Below are 18,351 nucleotides of genomic sequence, written 5' to 3'. Positions count from 1 at the left end.
TACTTTTAAGAAGCACATGGGATCTTTAAAGAGGAGAAGGGGAAAACGCCACATTTATTGAGAATACAGCAGTTAGCATATGCTTTTCAACAAACACACACATACACACACACAATGCACCCAGTCCTGCCAGTTGATGTTTATAGTTACCAGTCCAGAGTCTGGATCAATCTAGTGGACAGCCAGATTGGTCACAGAGGGGAGCCAGGGTCTGTCAGTAGCAATCTGATGCTCTTGGAGTATGGCAAGAGGAACCCAAAGTCCCCGGGCAAAGCACCCTGTTCTTATAGTCCTTGTTCTCTGCTGAAGTCTATGGATTTTGCTGTGTCAGTTTATGACCTGTTACTCCTTAATTGGTGGTATCTTTTCATGTAAACATTGCAATACACCTCCGTGTGGGTCATCCAGTCCAGGTTTTGATTTAATCAATTATCCTGTCCTTAGGGGTGCTAGCCTTCCCCTCAGGGTCGTCAATCTGCCCTTCCTTAATTATGGATGTGCATTGATGGTTCTCCGGTGTCATTAAGTCTCTTCGCTCCTTTTTCCTTGACCATCTGGCTATAACAATGGCCTTCATACCTTATCTTTTCCTGATGCATACATTCCTCATTCACACAAACAATCTTTTACAGAGACCTTCAAAGGTATACAGCAATTTTTATGTTGAGCAAGAAAAGGCAGTCTGTCAGATGCATTTCTACCAATGTCCCCGAGGGTCATTCCTTTCTGCTATTCAAAAAGGGTGGCTGGCAGGATGAAATCAAATCATATATTAATTCTCATAGCACAATTATAAAATCCTGCTCCTACAGTGAATACCTGCAAGGACAGGAAGAAAGGAGGGATAAAAGCAAATGGCAAACATTGTAATGGAGGTGCAGTAATTGGTAATTAAATATCCATGTTCTGGAGAGTCTCTAGTCTAAGATACTCATGTTTTGGAAAGAAGTAATTAAGAAGGAGGTGATACATAGAATCAGCCTGACCCTGAGCCATAATATTCCTGTTAAACTTCAAGAGATGAGTACACTCATTTCATTAACAGCAGCACTTGAATAAAAATTCAAGCTAAGAACAAATTTAGTAACCATAGAATTGATCTAGTTCCCCTGAAAATGAAAAAAAAAAACAAAAAAACAAAAAAACAAAAACACGCTTGACATTAATGGGAGCTGGAAATGGTCTTTTAAGATTACTGCTAATCTAGAGGTTGAAATAACCTTGAAGTCTGAATATCACTGAATGACAAATATACAAATGTTCTTACCTGTATGTTTCTAATGATATTGTGATCTTCTGGTAACTCAGGGTTAATTGCAATAACAATATCCTCATAGCCACCATTTTTCAGCTGTACCCTAGAACCTCTCACCACAGGTACTAGAAACAAAAGAACCAAGCTCTTAAACACCCTCATTGTCCTGTTCCCCACAATTTTTTGTTATAAAAATGATGGCACAGCAGCGCTATTTATACAATTGCTTATTTACACAGAAGCAAGGCCGTTCTTAGCCATAGGGAGCACCCCTCTCTCCACCTTCCCCTCTGGCAGGGCTTGGTTGGGTAAAGCTGCTTGGGAGGGTTTGCTGGCTGCATGCGGAGGAAGTGAAACTGAAAGTGACTCACTTCCTTGGCAGCCAGTCCAAGCAACAGGGGCTGGATTGGAATGCTCATACACTGCTGGCTGGGCTGAGGATAGGGTGACCAGATAGCATGTGTGAAAAATCAGGACAGGGGATTGGGGTAGGATGATCAGATGTCCCACTTTTATAGGGACAGTCCCAATTTTGGGGTCTTTTTCTTATATAGGCTCCTATTACCCCCCACCCTGTCCTGATTCTTCACCCTTGCTGTCTGGTCACCCTAGGTGGGGGGTAATTGGTGCCTATATAAGACAAAGCCACAAATATCAGGACTGGCCCTATAAAATCAGGACATCTGGTCACCCTAGCTGGTGAGGGCGTCTTTCCCCCGGGCTGGCAGTGATCCATCTCATCTGGAGGGAGCTGCGCAGGGCAGGGTGAGCTGCTGTGGATGCATGGGTGCCCCGGCCCTGAGATCAGATGCTGTGCTAACTTCACCATGGTCCGTGGGGCTGGTGGTGGTGCCCAGTGGAGTGTGATCGGACCTGAGGGTTTGCTGCTGCTGTTGCCACTCTGCACCCCAAGAGGTGGATTTTGGGGTCCTGCAGCTTTCCACCTATCTCCTCCTCTACTGTAGGGTTACCATATTTCAGCGAGCAAAAAAGAGGACGGGAGGAGCCCCGCCCTAGCCCCGCCCCTGCCCCTCCCACTTCCCGCCCCCCCCTGACCTCCCAACCCTCCCCCCGTTCCTTGTCCCCTGACTACCCCCTCCTGGGACCCCTGCCCCTAACTGCCCCCCAGGACTATCTAAGCCTCCCTGCCTCTTGTCCCCTGACTGCCCCAACCTTTATCCACACCCCCACCCCCAGACAGACCCCTGGGACTCCCACGCCCCATCCAACCACTCCCCACCCACTGACAGCCCCCCCCCAGAACTCCCAACCCATCTAAACCCCTCTGCTCCCTGTCCCCTGACTGCTCCGATCCCTCTCCGCACTCCTGCCCCCTGACAGCCCCCCCCAGAACTCCCAACCCATCTAAACCCCTCTGCTCCCTGTCCCCTGACTGCTCCGATCCCTCTCCCCACTCCTGCCCCCTGACAGCTCCCCCCCAGAACTCCCAACCCATCTAAACCCCTCTGCTCCCTGTCCCCTGACTGCTCCGATCCCTCTCTCCACTCCTGCCCCCTGACAGCTCCCCCCCAGAACTCCCAGCCCCCTACCCCCCCTCCCGCTCCTTGTCCCCTAACTGCCCCCTCCTAAGACCCCCCCCAACTGCCCCCCAGGACCCTACCCCCTACCTGTACCCTGACTGCCCAAAACTTTCTCCACTCCCCCCAAAAAGCCCCCCCTGTTTCTTGACCTCCACCTCCAGAACCTTCCTGCCCCCTGACCTCCTTACCCTGCTGCTCAGAACAGAGTGTTGGCCTCTGTGCAGCCGAGCCGGACACGTGGCTGAGCTCCCCTGCACAACAAAACCCGGTCTGGCCCTGCACAACAAAACCCGGTCTGGCCCTGCACAACAAAACCCGGTCTTGCCCTGCACAGTGCTGCCGGACTGGGCTGCAAAGGAGCTGCCTGCTCAGAATGCAGGGCGGATCCGGCTCCTCTACAGCTGCTCCTGAGTCCAGCCCGGGACTTCCCTGCAGCCCTCCCAGCCACTCTCTGCTAATCCCGGACATTGTGAGTGCTTTACAAATTCCCCCCGGACGCTATTTTTAGCACACAAAAGGAGGACATGTCCGGGGAAATCCGGACGTATGGTAACCCTACTCTACTGCAACTGTTGGACCAGCAGGCTGGGGGTGGGCCAAGCATGAAAGCAGTACTGTGTTGTCATTTAACAACTTTGTTTGCCAAAAATGCTTGCTAACAATCCTGAATCCAATTTCAATATATATATATATTTTTATAAAATCAATATCTTAGCCAAAAACAGAAAATTAAGTTGTTGAGAATTATTTGTGACAAGTTTGGTTTGGGGCAGGGAGTGGGCCAGTTTTCATTAGAGGAACAAAAAATGTTTTCTGGCTTTCCTATAGCCCTGTTACTGCTAAATAGAGCCTTCCAACAACTGTAATATGCTCTTCGCCTTACTAGTGTATAGAGCAGGGGTAGGCAACCTGTGGCACGCACGCCAAAGGTGGCATGTGAGCTGATTTTCAATGGCACTCATACTGCCCGGGTTCTGGCCACCGGTACGGGGGGCTCTGCATTTTAATTTAATTTTAAATGAAGCTTCTTAAACATTTTAAAAATCTTATTTACTTTACATACAACAATAGTTTAGTTATATATTATAGACTTATAGAAAGAGACCTTCTAAAAACATTAAAATGTATTACTGGCACACGAAACCTTCAATTAGAGTGAATAAATGAAGACTCTGCACACCACTTTTGGAAGGTTGCCGACCCCTGGTGTAGAGTGACCATATGTTGTACTAAGATTCTCTTTTTTTTTTTCCAGTGAGTCAGTATAGCTTTTGCCGGCCCAGAGGTTGGGCAGCCAATGTCTTACATTTTCACAATGTTTTGTCCAACTTCCATAAAGTAAACACATGGTTAATATGAGTTTAAAAGGCCAGGGACACTTCCTTGTGAAGAATCTGTGCAGCAGATCATGCTAGAGCTGTGAAAATGGCCATTTTTGATGGAACTTTAGAGGCAGTGATTTATTATGTATTTCTGGCAGTGCCCAAAATGTGCTGCTATTACTAATGTCTTTCCAAACAAAAAGAAGGCACACTAGGACTTCTGTGACATTTCTATGCTAGATGAGATGATTCTGTGCTGACTTCATTTTGGTCACTTTGTGCTTTACCTAGGAATAAAACTAGGGTTATGTTTTGCCACTGCTTGGAAACCCAGCTTATTAAACTGGATAATGCCATTGATCTATTTACAGTATACGGTTGATATAGAGTTGTAACTAACATTAAGACTGATGCCCACTATACATTTAAAACTAAAAATGGCTTTGTAAAAATGGGTTTCCTGCTCTACTGTGTCTCAGTCAGGGTGGAGCGCCTTGTGAGGTCTCTTTACACTAGCTCAAGGTCACAGGCTCACAGCTATCCTATATTAATTATTTTAAATAATATTTCTGATAATCTGACAATAATTTTAACAGTTATTTCTTTAAAAAACACCCTTATAAGTTATGTCGTATCGAAAACAACTTTCCGGGTCACAAAAAAGAAAACGGAAAGATGAAATAGGATTAGCTATACAAGCACAGAAGGGTTCTATACTTAAATTTGTACGTCATGAAAACAACGAAGTTGATCGAGATCATCAAGTAACTGCCGAAGAACATTTTTATGCAGACGAAGCTCAAGAAATGCAACAACACATGGAACAATCATTTGAAACAGATGCAGACAAAAAACAAGAAATTACAACAGTTGAGACTGTACTAGCATGTGATATCAAAGATTGCTGGAGTCAGAGAAGCAGCACTGGCGTCGTGTTCTTGAACGTCTATTATTTATTGTTGAATATCTATCAACAAACAATCTTGCTTTTAGAGGAAGCGTTGAGAAATTATTCCAGCTCCAAAAAATTTTGGGGGCCTTGCACAACTGCTGGAAAAATTTGTCACAGTGATGAGTGAAGAGTAACTGAAAATGAAATACATGACCTCTATTTGGGACCAAAAATTCAAAATGAACTGAACATTCTAATGATTGATAAAGTGAAAGACAAAATTGTTTCATTGATTACTTTGGCAAAATATTTTGCCGTAATTCTAGATTGCACTCCGGACATAAGTCATCAAGAACAGATGTCGTTAGTAGTGAGATTTGTTGACATTAGTGATTCAGCACAGATTACAGTTAATGAATAGTTTATCACATTTTTAGAAGTAGAGGACACTACAGGTTTTGGACTTCTTCAAGCTCTCCTTGATGAACTAAAACGAATGGAATTGTACATAATAAATATTAGATGACAAGGCTATGATAATGGTGCCAATATGAGAGGATGCATTTCTGGCGTGTAAACTAGATTGCTGGCAGAAAATCCATGAGCCTTTTTTGTTCTGTGTGCATGCCACAGCCTTAATTTGATTTTATGTGATATGGCCAAGTCTTCTGTAGAAGCTATTTCTTTTTTTGGTTTGCTGCAACTCATTTTCATGCTCTTTTCAGCTTCCACTCAATGATGGCAAATATTCAAAGCACATGTCAAGGATATTACCATTAAGCCTATATCTGAGACACACTGGGAAAGCAGAGTAGAAAGTGCAAAAACGTTGAGATATCAATCTGAGGAAGTTTACGAAGCACTGGTTGCTATTTCGGAAGAAGCCAGAGATCCAAAAACTAAAAGTGAAGCACAGTCATTGGCCTCTGAAATATCCAGTTTCAAGTTTCTAACATCTGTCGTAATCTGGTATGACATTCTTGTTAAAATCTCAAGTGTAAGCAAAATAATGCAGAGTCCAATGATGCAGCTAGATTCAACGCTTACCTTACTAAACAACACACAAGACTTTTTAGTGAAATACAGAGAAAATGGATTCAAAGAAGCACAGGATACAGCGAGAGAGCTTGCACAGACACTCGGTATAGAACCAAAATTTCCATGTCTGAACGTGGCACGAGTTTCAAAGAAAAAACGGCAAGTGGAATATGAAGAAGCAGATGAGCCCATAGAGGATCCAGAAAAGAAATTTGAGGTTGAATTTTTTAATGTTGTGATGGATAAAGCAATATCTGCTATTGATGAAAGGTTTAATACCTAACGAGTACACCATGAACAGTTTGGATTTTTGTATGACATAACTAAATTCAACGAAATAGGAAAACAAGAGCAGCAAATGACAAAGTACAAGAACCTAGAGAGCCTCCTGAAGCACGGTGATAGTTTTGATTTAAATGGACTTGAACTGTATGAAGAATTGACTACATTGTCATCAATGTTGCCACATGCAAAATCGGTGCTATTCTTGCAATCGAATAAGACATCACTTTGTCTTTGTCATATGATGACATTATTACTGATTTTGCAACCAAAAAAGACAGAAAGATTGATTTTAATTAAAAACAAATCCTTGTTTCAATACTTTTTCATAGAAATTTCCAATAAAATGTTGACAAATTAAAAAAAATATATTATTTGCATCATTCTGTCAATCAATCACAATTTTTTCAATAGCGCTACTTCTTTAGTGCAAATATAGTCCATCAGCATTATAATGTGCTTAATTAAGTTAAACTGTTTGTAATAAAGTGCATGTGGCAAGTTTTCCAGTACTGTAAGCTTATGGTTGTGTTGCTAAGAGCAAGTCGGGCATAGGGCATAAACGTTTGGGGGTAAAAAACCCACTTCTTGCATCTGTTAGTCTTTACGGTGCCACCGGACTCCTCGTTGTTTTTGTAGTTGAACAGTGATAGCTCTTTACCTGCTTCAACACATTGAGGCCGCGTTCACCTGAAGCCACTGATGCAGGCAAACTGACAAAAATATGCAATGCAATTGTAACATTAGGAAACACCCCAGAGAATCCAAGTTCTAGTATTTCTTGAAGCAATTCCTTTGGCTTGCAATCCCATTTAAAGTTCGTGAAATATATTCATTTGAGGAAGATGACCTTGTCACTGAGATCTTTTGAGATTTCTTTGTTGTACTGTTTCTGAAATTGTTCAGCTGCAGAAAGCAGATCTTCATTACTCAGTCTGTTGTACTGCCAAAGTAATCCCAAAAGGGTACAAATTAGTCACAGTGACTCAAATCGACATGTAACACCTGACTGAATAGAGTCAATTTTGACAAGGAAGACATTGAACCTATGTAGCCTATCCACACTTGAAATATTCTGCTGTAAATAGGTAGTTTATCAACCCTTGAAATCTTCTACTGTAAACATGTACACAAATGCTGAATGGTATATAAATGCTGATAAGACTTAAAACAAAGGAATACTAATTAAGAACACAAAATGAAACAGTCAGGTTATTATCCTTATCACTGAATCAAAACTCAAGCATGCAAGGTGTAATATAACAGGCTGAGCTGAAGACAAAGGGATGACATATCTATAGTAAACACAGACACAGATACAGGCAGAGGGATAATGTCCAAAAGTTTCAAACGTGTGTCCTCACGAAACTCACCATACAAGATTGTCCTCACAAATTTTCACCTTGAATCTGGGCCTACAGACTACGAAAGCCTATGAAGATGGCCAAGCTACCAAGTTAGGGTTTAACCAACCAGCCAGTCACCTCTTTTAGCCACCATATGAAGATAATAATGAAGAATTCTCACACATAAATAATTCCTTTATCAGCTAGACATAAAACTATAAATACACTAAAATGTAACAATGCTCTACCTTTCAACGTGCACTTGATTCGGCACCAGCCACAAATAGGGATTTGTTTATATAATCAGCTGATCTGAGAGGACACGTTCATCACGGTCTAATCTTGTGCCATCAGAACTGATATATTTTTATTAATATTTATGAACATTTTAAACTCTTTAATATGATAAAATCTATATCAGTTAACAAAAAAAATGTCTTTTACCAAATCACATCCCTTATTTGCTTAAATTTGCAGCTCTAAGCTGAGAGAATGTGTCACATTTTGGTCTGATAGGGATGCACATAAAAACAAGTTGCGAAACTTATCAAATACCAAAAAATTAACAGGTGTCTAAATTTGAGCCCCCCTTTGAGCTTGAGGCCCAGGCCAAATGGCCCTCTCCCTCCCCCCTCTGATTGGCCCTGTATGTACTACTGAAGGGGACAAATGCAGATTAAGTGGCAAAGGGAGATTAGTGCTAATCTATGTGATTTGAGAGAGAAATTCCATATGGAATATATCAGAGGACCTATTAGTTTTCATCAGATGCTTTAGTTTAAATACACCTCTACGCCGATATAACGCTGTCCTCAGGAGCCAAAAAATCCGCGTTATATCAAACTTGCTTTGATCCGCCAGAGTGCGCAGCCCCGCCCCCACAGAGCACAGCTTTACCGCATTATATCCGAATTCATGTTATATCGGGTCGTGTTATATTGGGGTAGAGGTGTAGTACTATAGAAATTTGTCATACCTGCCAATATTTGAAATCTACTATATAAATAAAATAAAATAGGGACAATTATTATGTACGGTATGTAACTTTATATTCTGTGTAATTTAAATTGCTTTCTGTTTTGTAGAAAGAACATTTCCACTCGGCTTAGCTATTGTACTTCAACAATGCATATAACTGCAGTCACAATTCACAGATGCATCGATGTTAAGGCCACCAGGGACCATCGGATCATCTAGTCTGACCTTCGGTATAATACAGGCAATGGAATTTTATGATGACTAAAGCATGTCTTCCAGAAAGGCCCAGTCCAGATGTGAAGACTTCAACTAATGGAGAATCCACCACTTCTCTTGGCAGTTTGTTTCAATGATTTATCACTCATACTGCTAAAAATGTGTGACTTAGTTCTAATTTGAATTTGTCTGGTTTTAACTTTCAACAGTCTTGGTTCTTGTAATGACTTTCTCCATGAGATTCAAGAGCCTGGTATATTAAAGAGATTAATGCCTAGTATATTCTTCCCAGGAAGGTATTTATACACCATAAGTCATCTCTTGATTTTTTTTAAATCAACTAAATAAATTGAGCCTTCTGAAGTCTCTCACACTGAGTTACGTTCACCAAACTTTGAATCATTCTTGTAGCTATTTTCTGAATGCTTTCCAGTTTTCCAACATCCTTTTTAAACTGCAGACACCAGAACTGTACACAGTGTTCCGGTATTGGTCTCACCAGTGTCGCATAGGCAATCTTCTCCCTGCTGCTACTCACAACTCCTTATCAAACTGTCTGTACTCGGCTAGCTTGATTATCACTTCAAAAGTTTTTTTTCTCTTAATTAATTGGCCTCTCAGAGTTGGTAAGACAACTCCCACCTGTTTATGCTCTCTGTATGTGTGTATATATATCTCCTCAATATATGTTCCATTCTATATGCATCCGAAGAAGTGGGCTGTAGTCCGCGAAAGCTTATGCTCTAATAAATTTGTTAGTCTCTAAGGTGCCACAAGTACTCCTGTTCTTCTTTTTGCGGATATAGACTAACACGGCTGCTACTCTGAAACTCCCCCTTTATACACCAAAAGACTGAATTGGACCTTTTGGCCACAGCACATGGCCACTGGGAGCTCATGTTGAGTTGTTTGTCCACTCTGACCCCTAAATCCTTTTCACAGTCACTGCTTTCGGAGATACAGTTCCCCATGACTGGGGGAGAGGGGAGGGATAGCTCAGTGGTTTGAGCATTGGCCTGCTAAACCCAGGGTTGTGAGTTCAATCCTTGAGGGGGCCACTTGGGGATCTGGGGCAAAATCAGTACTTGGTCCTGCTAGTGAAGGCAGGGGGCTGGACTCAATGACCTTTCAAGGTCCCTTCCAATTCTAGGAGATGGGATATCTCCATTAATTATTATTATTATTATGACCTGCATTCTTTATTCCTAGATGTATAATTTTACATTTGGCTGTATTCCAATGTATTTTTGTTTGACTCAGCCCAGCTTACCTAGCTATCCAGATCACGCAGTGTGAAGGGCATGGCCTCATCATTATGTACCACTCTCCAAATCTTTGTGTCATCCCTAAATTTTATCTGCACTGATTTTATTTACTTCCAAATCATTGATAAAATATTGAATAGTCTTGGGCAGAGAACTAATGCCTCGGTAACCCCACTAGCAACACCCTCATTTGATGATTCCCCAACAACAACAACTTTTTGAGAGCTATCAGTAAACTAGTTCTTAATCCATTTAATGTGTGCTCTATTGATAATGTATAGTGCTGATTTTTAATCGGAATGTCATGCAGTGCTAAATCAAACATCTTACAAGATATAAGTAAAAGACAACTGTGTAGAGGTCATAATCAACCAAACTTGGAATCTTATCAAAAAATAAAACCAGGTTTGTTTGACGAGACCTATTTTACATAAAATCACATCATTTACATTCATTATATTCCCATCATTTAATTTTTTATGGATTGAATCTCATATCAGCTTTTCCATTATTTTGCCCAGGACAGATGTCAGGCTAACCATTCTATAATTACCCTGTGCGATGGATTAGTATGTGTCTATTTCAATCTGCAAACCCTATTCTGTTTTGTGAACACCATTCTGGTTATAAAATTATGCTGTGCCTTCACTTTGGCACTGGAGCCTTCATCTTGAGCTGAAAACACACCTAAGGTGTCAGGAAAAATCCTTGCATCTGGCAGCAGGCAAATAATGGAGAACAAAGAAGAATCATCAACCTGGGTTGTCTTCTATTTCAATGGAAGCTTCCTAGAACAATCTGCTGGCTGCAGTTTCCCAATCTGGACTTCAGGTGGAACTGGAACTAAACAACAAATCACTTGATGAGGGAATTGAAGCTGCTCAGAGGAGTCCCCGGACAGACAGTTTGGGAATGTTATGAAAGGATAAGTTCTGTTCTGAGGTGGTACTCTTTCATTGGCCACCCAAGGAGACAAGACTGGGCTGGAGGAGAGGAAGTGTAAAAGAATCTTGTTCTCCCTGGAAGACAATGAAGATGATCCAAAGGACTCACAAGAAGGATGAGGAAACTGAGTAGAGTCTTGCATGCAGCTGTATAATATTTTTCCATAGATCTTGTGATTGTTTAAAAGTGCTTCTGTAAAGTCTGCGTGTTCCTTGTTTTAACTGTCACGAAATCCCTGAAGGGTGAAACACTCATTCCGAGTACCCACAAGGGTGAATCTGGAGAAAGGGCATGCAAGAGCTATTGGGGAGACTAGCTCAGTAAGCCTAAAAGCACATGGGACCCAAGGTTTGGGATCTAACACAATCTAGTTATCACCCACAAGGGTGAGCTCATCCGGGGCTATAACATCCAGGTTGTCGTACTGGCCATTTTTGAATATTAGTCCAACATTAGCACACATCCAGTCTCCTGCAATTCCTCAGCCAACTCTTATCAATTTTCTACACTTCATGATTTCTAATTTATACTGATTGCTACTTCCTCCCCTGCCCTTTGTTATATATTGTTCTTTAATTTCTAACTGCTGCCTTCACTTCCCCTCAGAAGCAGCTCGGCCTTTTAATCAATGTTGTCCTCTATTGTAATCGTAGAATTGGGGCTTTTTGGCCATCTAGTAAACTCTTCTTAAATAGCTCCCAATTTTCATTCACTTCTGTCCTAATTTTTACTCCCAAGCAATTTCACTCAGAATTTTCCTAAGTTGGGGGAAACTAGACCTTTCAACGCACCAAGTGTATATATTTTTGCTTGGGATGCATCTGTATTTTGGATTAACTTTTCCACCTCTGGCAGCCCTCCCACTGCTATCCCACACTGCATTGCTTCATACCTGGATTGACCCATCTGTTTACCTGTGTCCTCTGCTGCTCTGGGGTCAGGCTGACCAGATGTCACCTCCCTGTTTAATGCTGACACGCTGCCAGGTGCATCCCAGATGTGAGTGGACACTCCCAGAGTCACATACCCTTCTCAGCATTATAGCAGCCATGTCTCCTACTTCCACATGGACTCATGCAGAGATCATGGATTGTCTTGAGATCTCATAGATGAGACAGTGCAGTTCTGCCATAACAGCAGCCACTCAATTGCCAAGGTATACAAGGATTTGTTGAAGCAAATGACAGAGTGGGGTCACTCCTGAGACAAGTTCCAGCAACAAGGAAAGGAGCTCCGGCAGTGTTGCAGAAAAACCACGGACAACACCAGGACCTCCAGCAATGCTCCCAGCACCTGCCCCACTTATCTACGCTGAGCGGACCTGGATTTTTGCCAAGGAGGCCAGCACCAAAATCAGATATTTTGCAGACAGTACCAAAGGCAGCCAAGAGGCCAAGGAACCAAGCCCTGACCAGGACTCTGAGGAGGAGATTTCCCTCAAAAGACAGGATGTTTTCCCCCAAGACCCCAAGGCAGAGACAGCATTGGAGTGGCTCCTGGAACCCAGAGACACCTAGCATGGCAGTGTTGGGGAGGGGACTGAACTGGCACCTGGATAATTTAAGATCTTCAGCATTTATTTCTCTGATATATCAAATTCCACAGCCATCATCCAAACCATAATCCACTTTCCCTGCACCCACTCTCTCCTCATTGACCAGCACTCCCCTAATCCCCATGGTTGAGGCTGGTGGCACTTCAGAGGTTAAAAATCACACACATTGTAATGCAGGCATGTTTACTGAAATGGCAGAAGCTCATGGGCTGGATCAGAACTTAGTGACTAAGGAGGAAAGCCCAGCAGCTAAGGGCTGGATGGGAGGAGAGTGGACAGGCTGTTTCTGGTGTGAGGCAAGAAACTAACCTTGAGCTAGAAACTGACTGAGGACTGCAGCCTGCCAGAGGCCGTTGGTGGGAGGGCAGACCTGACCTTGGTACATTCGTTGACCAGAGCCCAGCAGCTGGCTGTTCGATGGTGAGAGGGCTGTCGCTGCTGGGAACCTGCCTGTTAGGAAGGTGGTTGAAGGTTGAACAGATTGGGACTGAAGGCACTTTTTTGTTGATGGTGTATTGGACTGGACTTAGAGACTCTGTTATCCTGGAAGGGGATGAATGCTTTGAAGTGGCTTAGCCAGAGGGCCAAGTTACCTCTATGGCTGGAGCAGGCTGAAGATCATTGTGGGGAAAATGAGGAAGAGTGCTGGGTCTTGAAGGGGTGTTCGGGGATGGTCAGTCTTGTAACAGAGACCATCACTGCTTCTGAGCCATGGACCTATCTGAAGAAGCGGCAATGTCCTGGGGAGATTGCCATGTAGCCCCCTTTGACCTGCTGCACAGCCTCACCTACCAATTTCCCTCTCCACTGCTGTAATACAGTTCACCAAGTAGCATTTCAGCCATGCGAGTGCCATCCCCCTCCTAAAACAGATCAAAGCACCACCCTACATAAATTTAAGAATGTCATCCAGTCCTATGTAGAAGGTAATCTCAGTGCAGCACAGCATAAAGCCAACTATACAAAACCAGGGGAATGCTATTTTCCATTTCAGTGGAAGAAGGAAGTATGGCTCTGCATAGAATTCACTTGTGGACTCTTGCATGCACAAAGTTCTTATATTGTTATTATAACAGATGTAGCTATATCTTATCAGTAACCTAATTGCACTTTTTAAAGAGACAAAGCCATTTTAACAGACAAAGTTCATGCAGATAGCAGGGTCAACTGTAAGTATACTAGTGGCTTTAGCAAGAAATTCTTGGTAACTTGATCACCTGAACACACACCATGCCCACAAGATAGAAATACAGCAAAAAAAAAAAAAAAAAAAAGTTTAAGCATAAAATGGGGTGGCTTTCATTTTCCAGTTATTGCTTCCATTCCCCACTTTTCATCTTCCATTCTCTCACCCCACCTCCCACATAATTGTTTTGACCTCCTCCCTTATATCAGTTCTGTCCCCTTTTATCTTTCTCTTCTTTCCTCTGGATCCCATCTTCCTGTGTCTGTTGTATTTCCCCCATCTCTTCCCTCCCCAACACAATCAGACTGGCTCACAGCGATAGCACAAAATCAAGTGAGTGGCACTTGACCCGCATGATTAAAAATAATGAAAGTTATTAAAAATAATTCTCCTCATGGTGTTTAATGGGGCCTGTCCCTTTAAATCATGCACACAATGGCTTCAGCCCTCCACCACAGGTGTTACAGCTATGCAGTGATACAGTTAACAGCTCATCATTTGAATTATAAACCTAGATCATAGTAGAAATGGGCAAAAAGTGGTGGTGCGTGGACTAGGTTTAAGTTACCGTTTGAGTTGAAAGAATCATTTCTTACTTTCAGGTTCAATGGTCCCTAAATCATGGAAGTATTTTTATGAGAGTTTGACTCCAAATGGCTGAAAACAGATTTGCAGCTGCATTTTTCTGAGTGAAGAAGCTCCTTGGGTTGCATCATTCCTGGGAAACTTCTTTCACTCGCGCTTTTTAGGCCTTGGCTACACTTACCGGCAAGTTCGACGGCTGGAAATCGAACTTCTGGGTTCGACTTATCGCGTCTAGTCTGGACGCGATAAGTCGAACCCGGAAGTGCTCGCCGTCGACTGCGGTACTCCAGCTCGCCGAGAGGAGTACCGCGGAGTCGACGGGGGAGCCTGCCTGCCGAGTGTGGACCAAGGTAAGTTTGAACTAATTCGAAATAAGGTACTTCGAACTTCAGCTACGTTATTCACGTAGCTGAAGTTGCGTACCTTAGTTCGAATTAGGGGGGGTAGTGTAGACCAAGCCTTAGTCTCCACTAAACACACAGTAGTTGGGTGTCTATGAACCAATAATCAGGTGAGGACCAGCATGAAGCTTTTTCCTGCTTCAACACATGCTCCAGATGGGTGCACTTCTAAACCAACTGTTAGCTGGCTGCTTCCTCTGGATGCCATGACATACACGTGAGATGAATTATAAAGATTTTCACCATATAGGCAGCTTCAGGAAACCTCATTGTACGTCTTCTTTTGCATATAGATTTAAGACCTTATCTCATTCAATTTAGTTACAGTTTTTTCATCATAGTGTATACATAGAATATGTAATCAAGTGGCATAAAGCTTTAAGTGGCATGAGTTCAGGGTGTATATATGCAGTCAGGGGCAGCTCTATGTATTTTGCTGCCCCAAGCAGGGTGGTCAGGCAGCCTTTGGCGGCACGCCTGCGCGAGGTCCGCTGGCATTGCGGATTCGGCATGCTTGCGGGAGGTCCATCGGTCTGCGGCTTAGGCGTACCCGCCGCCGAATTACCGTCGAAGCTGAGGGACCAGCGGACCTCCCGCAGGCATGCCGCCGAAGGCTGCCTGACTCTGCCGCCCTCACGGCGACTGGCAGGCCGCCCCCCGTGGCTTGCTGCCCCAGGCACGCGCTTGGAGCGCTGGTGCCTGGAGCCGCCCCTGTATGCAGTACATATAATGTAGTTTTAATCTAACCTGTCCTAGAATAGTTTTAATCTAATTGAGGTACATGCAGTATGATACTGCTACTAAATCACCGCAGTTTCATACAGTTCTGCATTTTGGCTTTTCAACTATTTTATTCACCCATTTTCTGTACTAGTGCAATTATTTTTGCGTATTTCTTGAAAGCATCTAAACAAGTCCTAGAAAAGTAGATGTTATCCAAACTTGCATCTTAAATCAAAGTAGATTTGTTGCAGTTTCTGTGATAATCACTTTCTTCTTTTTCTTTAAAGCACATATGGTTGCACTTACAATAAGGCAAACTGCTGTTGTTAACCCAAATACTAGCAACATATCCTTGAAACACTATACTCAATATTACCAGCAAGATAATCCATTGCAGGAACCAATGTCACTGTTTGTGCTATATTAGATATATCAGAATGCAGGGAGGCTTTATCAATGGCACGTACAGCCCCATAGATGATGGTGATATTTTCAGTTGCAAAAGCTTCTGGTTTAAATACAAATATTTCCCTGTACCCAGCATGCTGAGGTGTCAGAGTGCAGGTATGCACCAGAATAGTATTATCAAAGTTGCCTCTTACTTTCAGAGGATTTTCACTTGTTCTTATTTAGAACCTTGCAGCTGAAAATGGAAATATGTCAGAGATTATACAGCATGTATTTAGCCCTGTAATTAAAACTGTTGATCTGTTCCTTTAGAATCAGTTAAATTGTTAGCAGCACAAGTGAGCGCCTATTCCAGTCACCTATTCAACCATCTGAACAGTGAAGCTTTCATGCTGGACAGATCCCATAACAGAACACTTGCTCTGGTAACTTGAGGGAGACTTGAGGAAGCACTTGTGAACTTGAAATCTCACTGAAGACAAAGATTCATGATATTGAATTTACTAGCCAGAATGGGCTAATTCTGTTCTCACCCAAAGCCTTACAGCCCTACCAACTTCACTGAATTCAGCTTAGAATGAAGTAAAATTATTGAGTGAAAAGCTTTCACTCCACTGTCTCCATTCACATTTGGAGACTACATGGCTCCCTTCTGTGGCTGCTTGGAAAACTATACGACAGTATAGTGAAGGTAAGGCCTCCCATCACAATTGCAAGCACCACTTCTGCAATTCTTTCAAAACCCATTGGCCGAGTCAGTCCAAAATCACCCCAAAACCAGGAGTGAAATCCTGGCCCCATTTAAGTTAATGGCAAAACTCCTATTGACTTCAATAGAACCAGATTTCCCAAGGGACTTGTGTGGTGTACTATGTTTCAGGCTGAGTGACAGGAACGGCACATATAGGTAATCTATGGGTAGAACTCGGGTTCATAATCACATTTTATTCATACTAAACCAACAGAAATATTGGGTCAAATTTTCTTCACTTGCTCTCATACCTCAGAAGCGTGTTGTTTTGCACAGGCAAAACCTGTAGTGATGCTTAAAAAAAGGTGCGTTTTCTCTGTACAAAACAGTTGTGGTGGCAAGTTTTTGTGAGCAGTTAAGGGGGACCAGTGAAAATTTGCCTCAGTCACTATGCAATTTCATTGCAATCAGATGACAAGCAGACAAACTATCAAGCATATCTTGCCCATAGTCAAGATCATCCTCTGATATTGTCCATGATAAAATAATCATACTGTCAGCTGTTCTGGAATCAAGATCAATAATTTTACATGGTGGAAACACATCAGTATGGGGTCTAGTAGGAATGTAGACAATATGAAGGAGCCTCCTGAGGCTGTTCTGCAGAAGCCACCTACTCTGGTTTGAATATCTTCATTACTGATAACTGAGGGTCTTGATGGGTTCATCTGGATCTTACCTACAGACACACACCCTGTTGGATTTGTCTCAACATTTTCACATTAAGGAGCTCTGCAGATATTGCGACCCCAATTCTGATCTCACTTATACTGCTGTAAATCAGAAAGAATCCATTGAACTCAGTGGAGTTGAGAGACCAGAATCACTCCATAGTATGTGCTCTGTATCTTCAAGGATACTGAATTAATGAAAATGAAAATAATATCTAAGTTAAGTACTTAGGACTCAGCATAAAATGATAAGTGTATGACATCTGCTAAACCTTTGTAACAATTCTGAATGTAAGATGATTGACTGTGATTCTGCAGTGCCATTGGGGTACATGGCACTTTACAGAAGTAGAGGCAGGAGAACTTTCCCTATCTGCTTTTTTCACAGGCAAAACATAAATCCGTGTGGATTTATTCCTTCTAAAGTCCCATCCACATCACAAAAGTAGTGTTCTAGGAAATAATGGCTTTAAACTTACTTTAAACATTGATTTAATGACCCCTTTTTTGCTCCTGTGTAGAAAGGGCAGAATTTAGTTAAAACAATTTCTGAAAAGCATCCAAAACTATCATCATCCAGCTGGGCAGATCCTTATACTTATGAAGATCTCTTAGCAAGGATGTCAATGCTCTAATGCCCTTTAACAGTGTTTGAGAGAATGTGATGCAGTTATTTATTCCAGGGTATGCACAATGGAGTCTGTTTTACATGCCTCTTCCCGTATTACTCCATCTTACCATCTTCTATGTCAGTGGTCTCCAAAGAAGGGTGTGCAAGATGGTCCATTGGGGGCCACGGCCGGAGGAGTGCCGCTGGATCAAAAGGGCGGCGTGTCAGGAAGAGCGCTGCCGGGAAAAAAAAAAAGGGTGGTTGGAGGAGCGCCGCCCTAAGATTGGCCGGAATGCCGCCCCTTACAGTGTGCCGTCCCAGGAACATGATTCCTACCCTGGTGCCTGGAGCTGGCCCTGCAAGATACAGTAACTCCCCACT

General features: G+C 42.7%; 1 protein-coding gene and 1 long non-coding RNA gene across 3 annotated transcripts in view; one reads left to right on the top strand and one right to left on the bottom strand.

Annotated features, from left to right (window-relative positions):
* The window catches only part of LOC101942101 (calcium-activated chloride channel regulator 1-like), a 34,872-nt gene extending 33,259 nt beyond the window's left edge, over window positions 1-1,613 (bottom strand). Inside the window, exon 1 of one of the 2 annotated variants that reach the window (XM_065554182.1) lies at window positions 1,268-1,613. In XM_065554182.1, the coding sequence (XP_065410254.1) occupies window positions 1,268-1,417 (150 nt within the window). In that variant the 5' untranslated portion in view covers window positions 1,418-1,613. The remainder of the gene's footprint in view (window positions 1-1,267) is intronic. The other variant, XM_065554183.1, reaches the window with a different exon arrangement.
* The window catches only part of LOC135973011 (uncharacterized), a 43,597-nt gene extending 33,928 nt beyond the window's left edge, over window positions 1-9,669 (top strand). The window contains exon 4 of the long non-coding RNA XR_010589687.1: window positions 8,762-9,669. This is a non-coding gene — a long non-coding RNA (uncharacterized LOC135973011). The remainder of the gene's footprint in view (window positions 1-8,761) is intronic.
* The last annotated feature ends 8,682 nt before the right edge of the window (window positions 9,670-18,351 follow it).

This window comes from Chrysemys picta, chromosome 8 (assembly GCF_011386835.1).
Source record: "Chrysemys picta bellii isolate R12L10 chromosome 8, ASM1138683v2, whole genome shotgun sequence".
Classification (NCBI taxonomy): Eukaryota; Metazoa; Chordata; order Testudines; family Emydidae; genus Chrysemys; species Chrysemys picta.
Note: the sequence above shows the minus strand (reverse complement) of the source record. Positions and strands in the feature narration are given on the sequence as shown.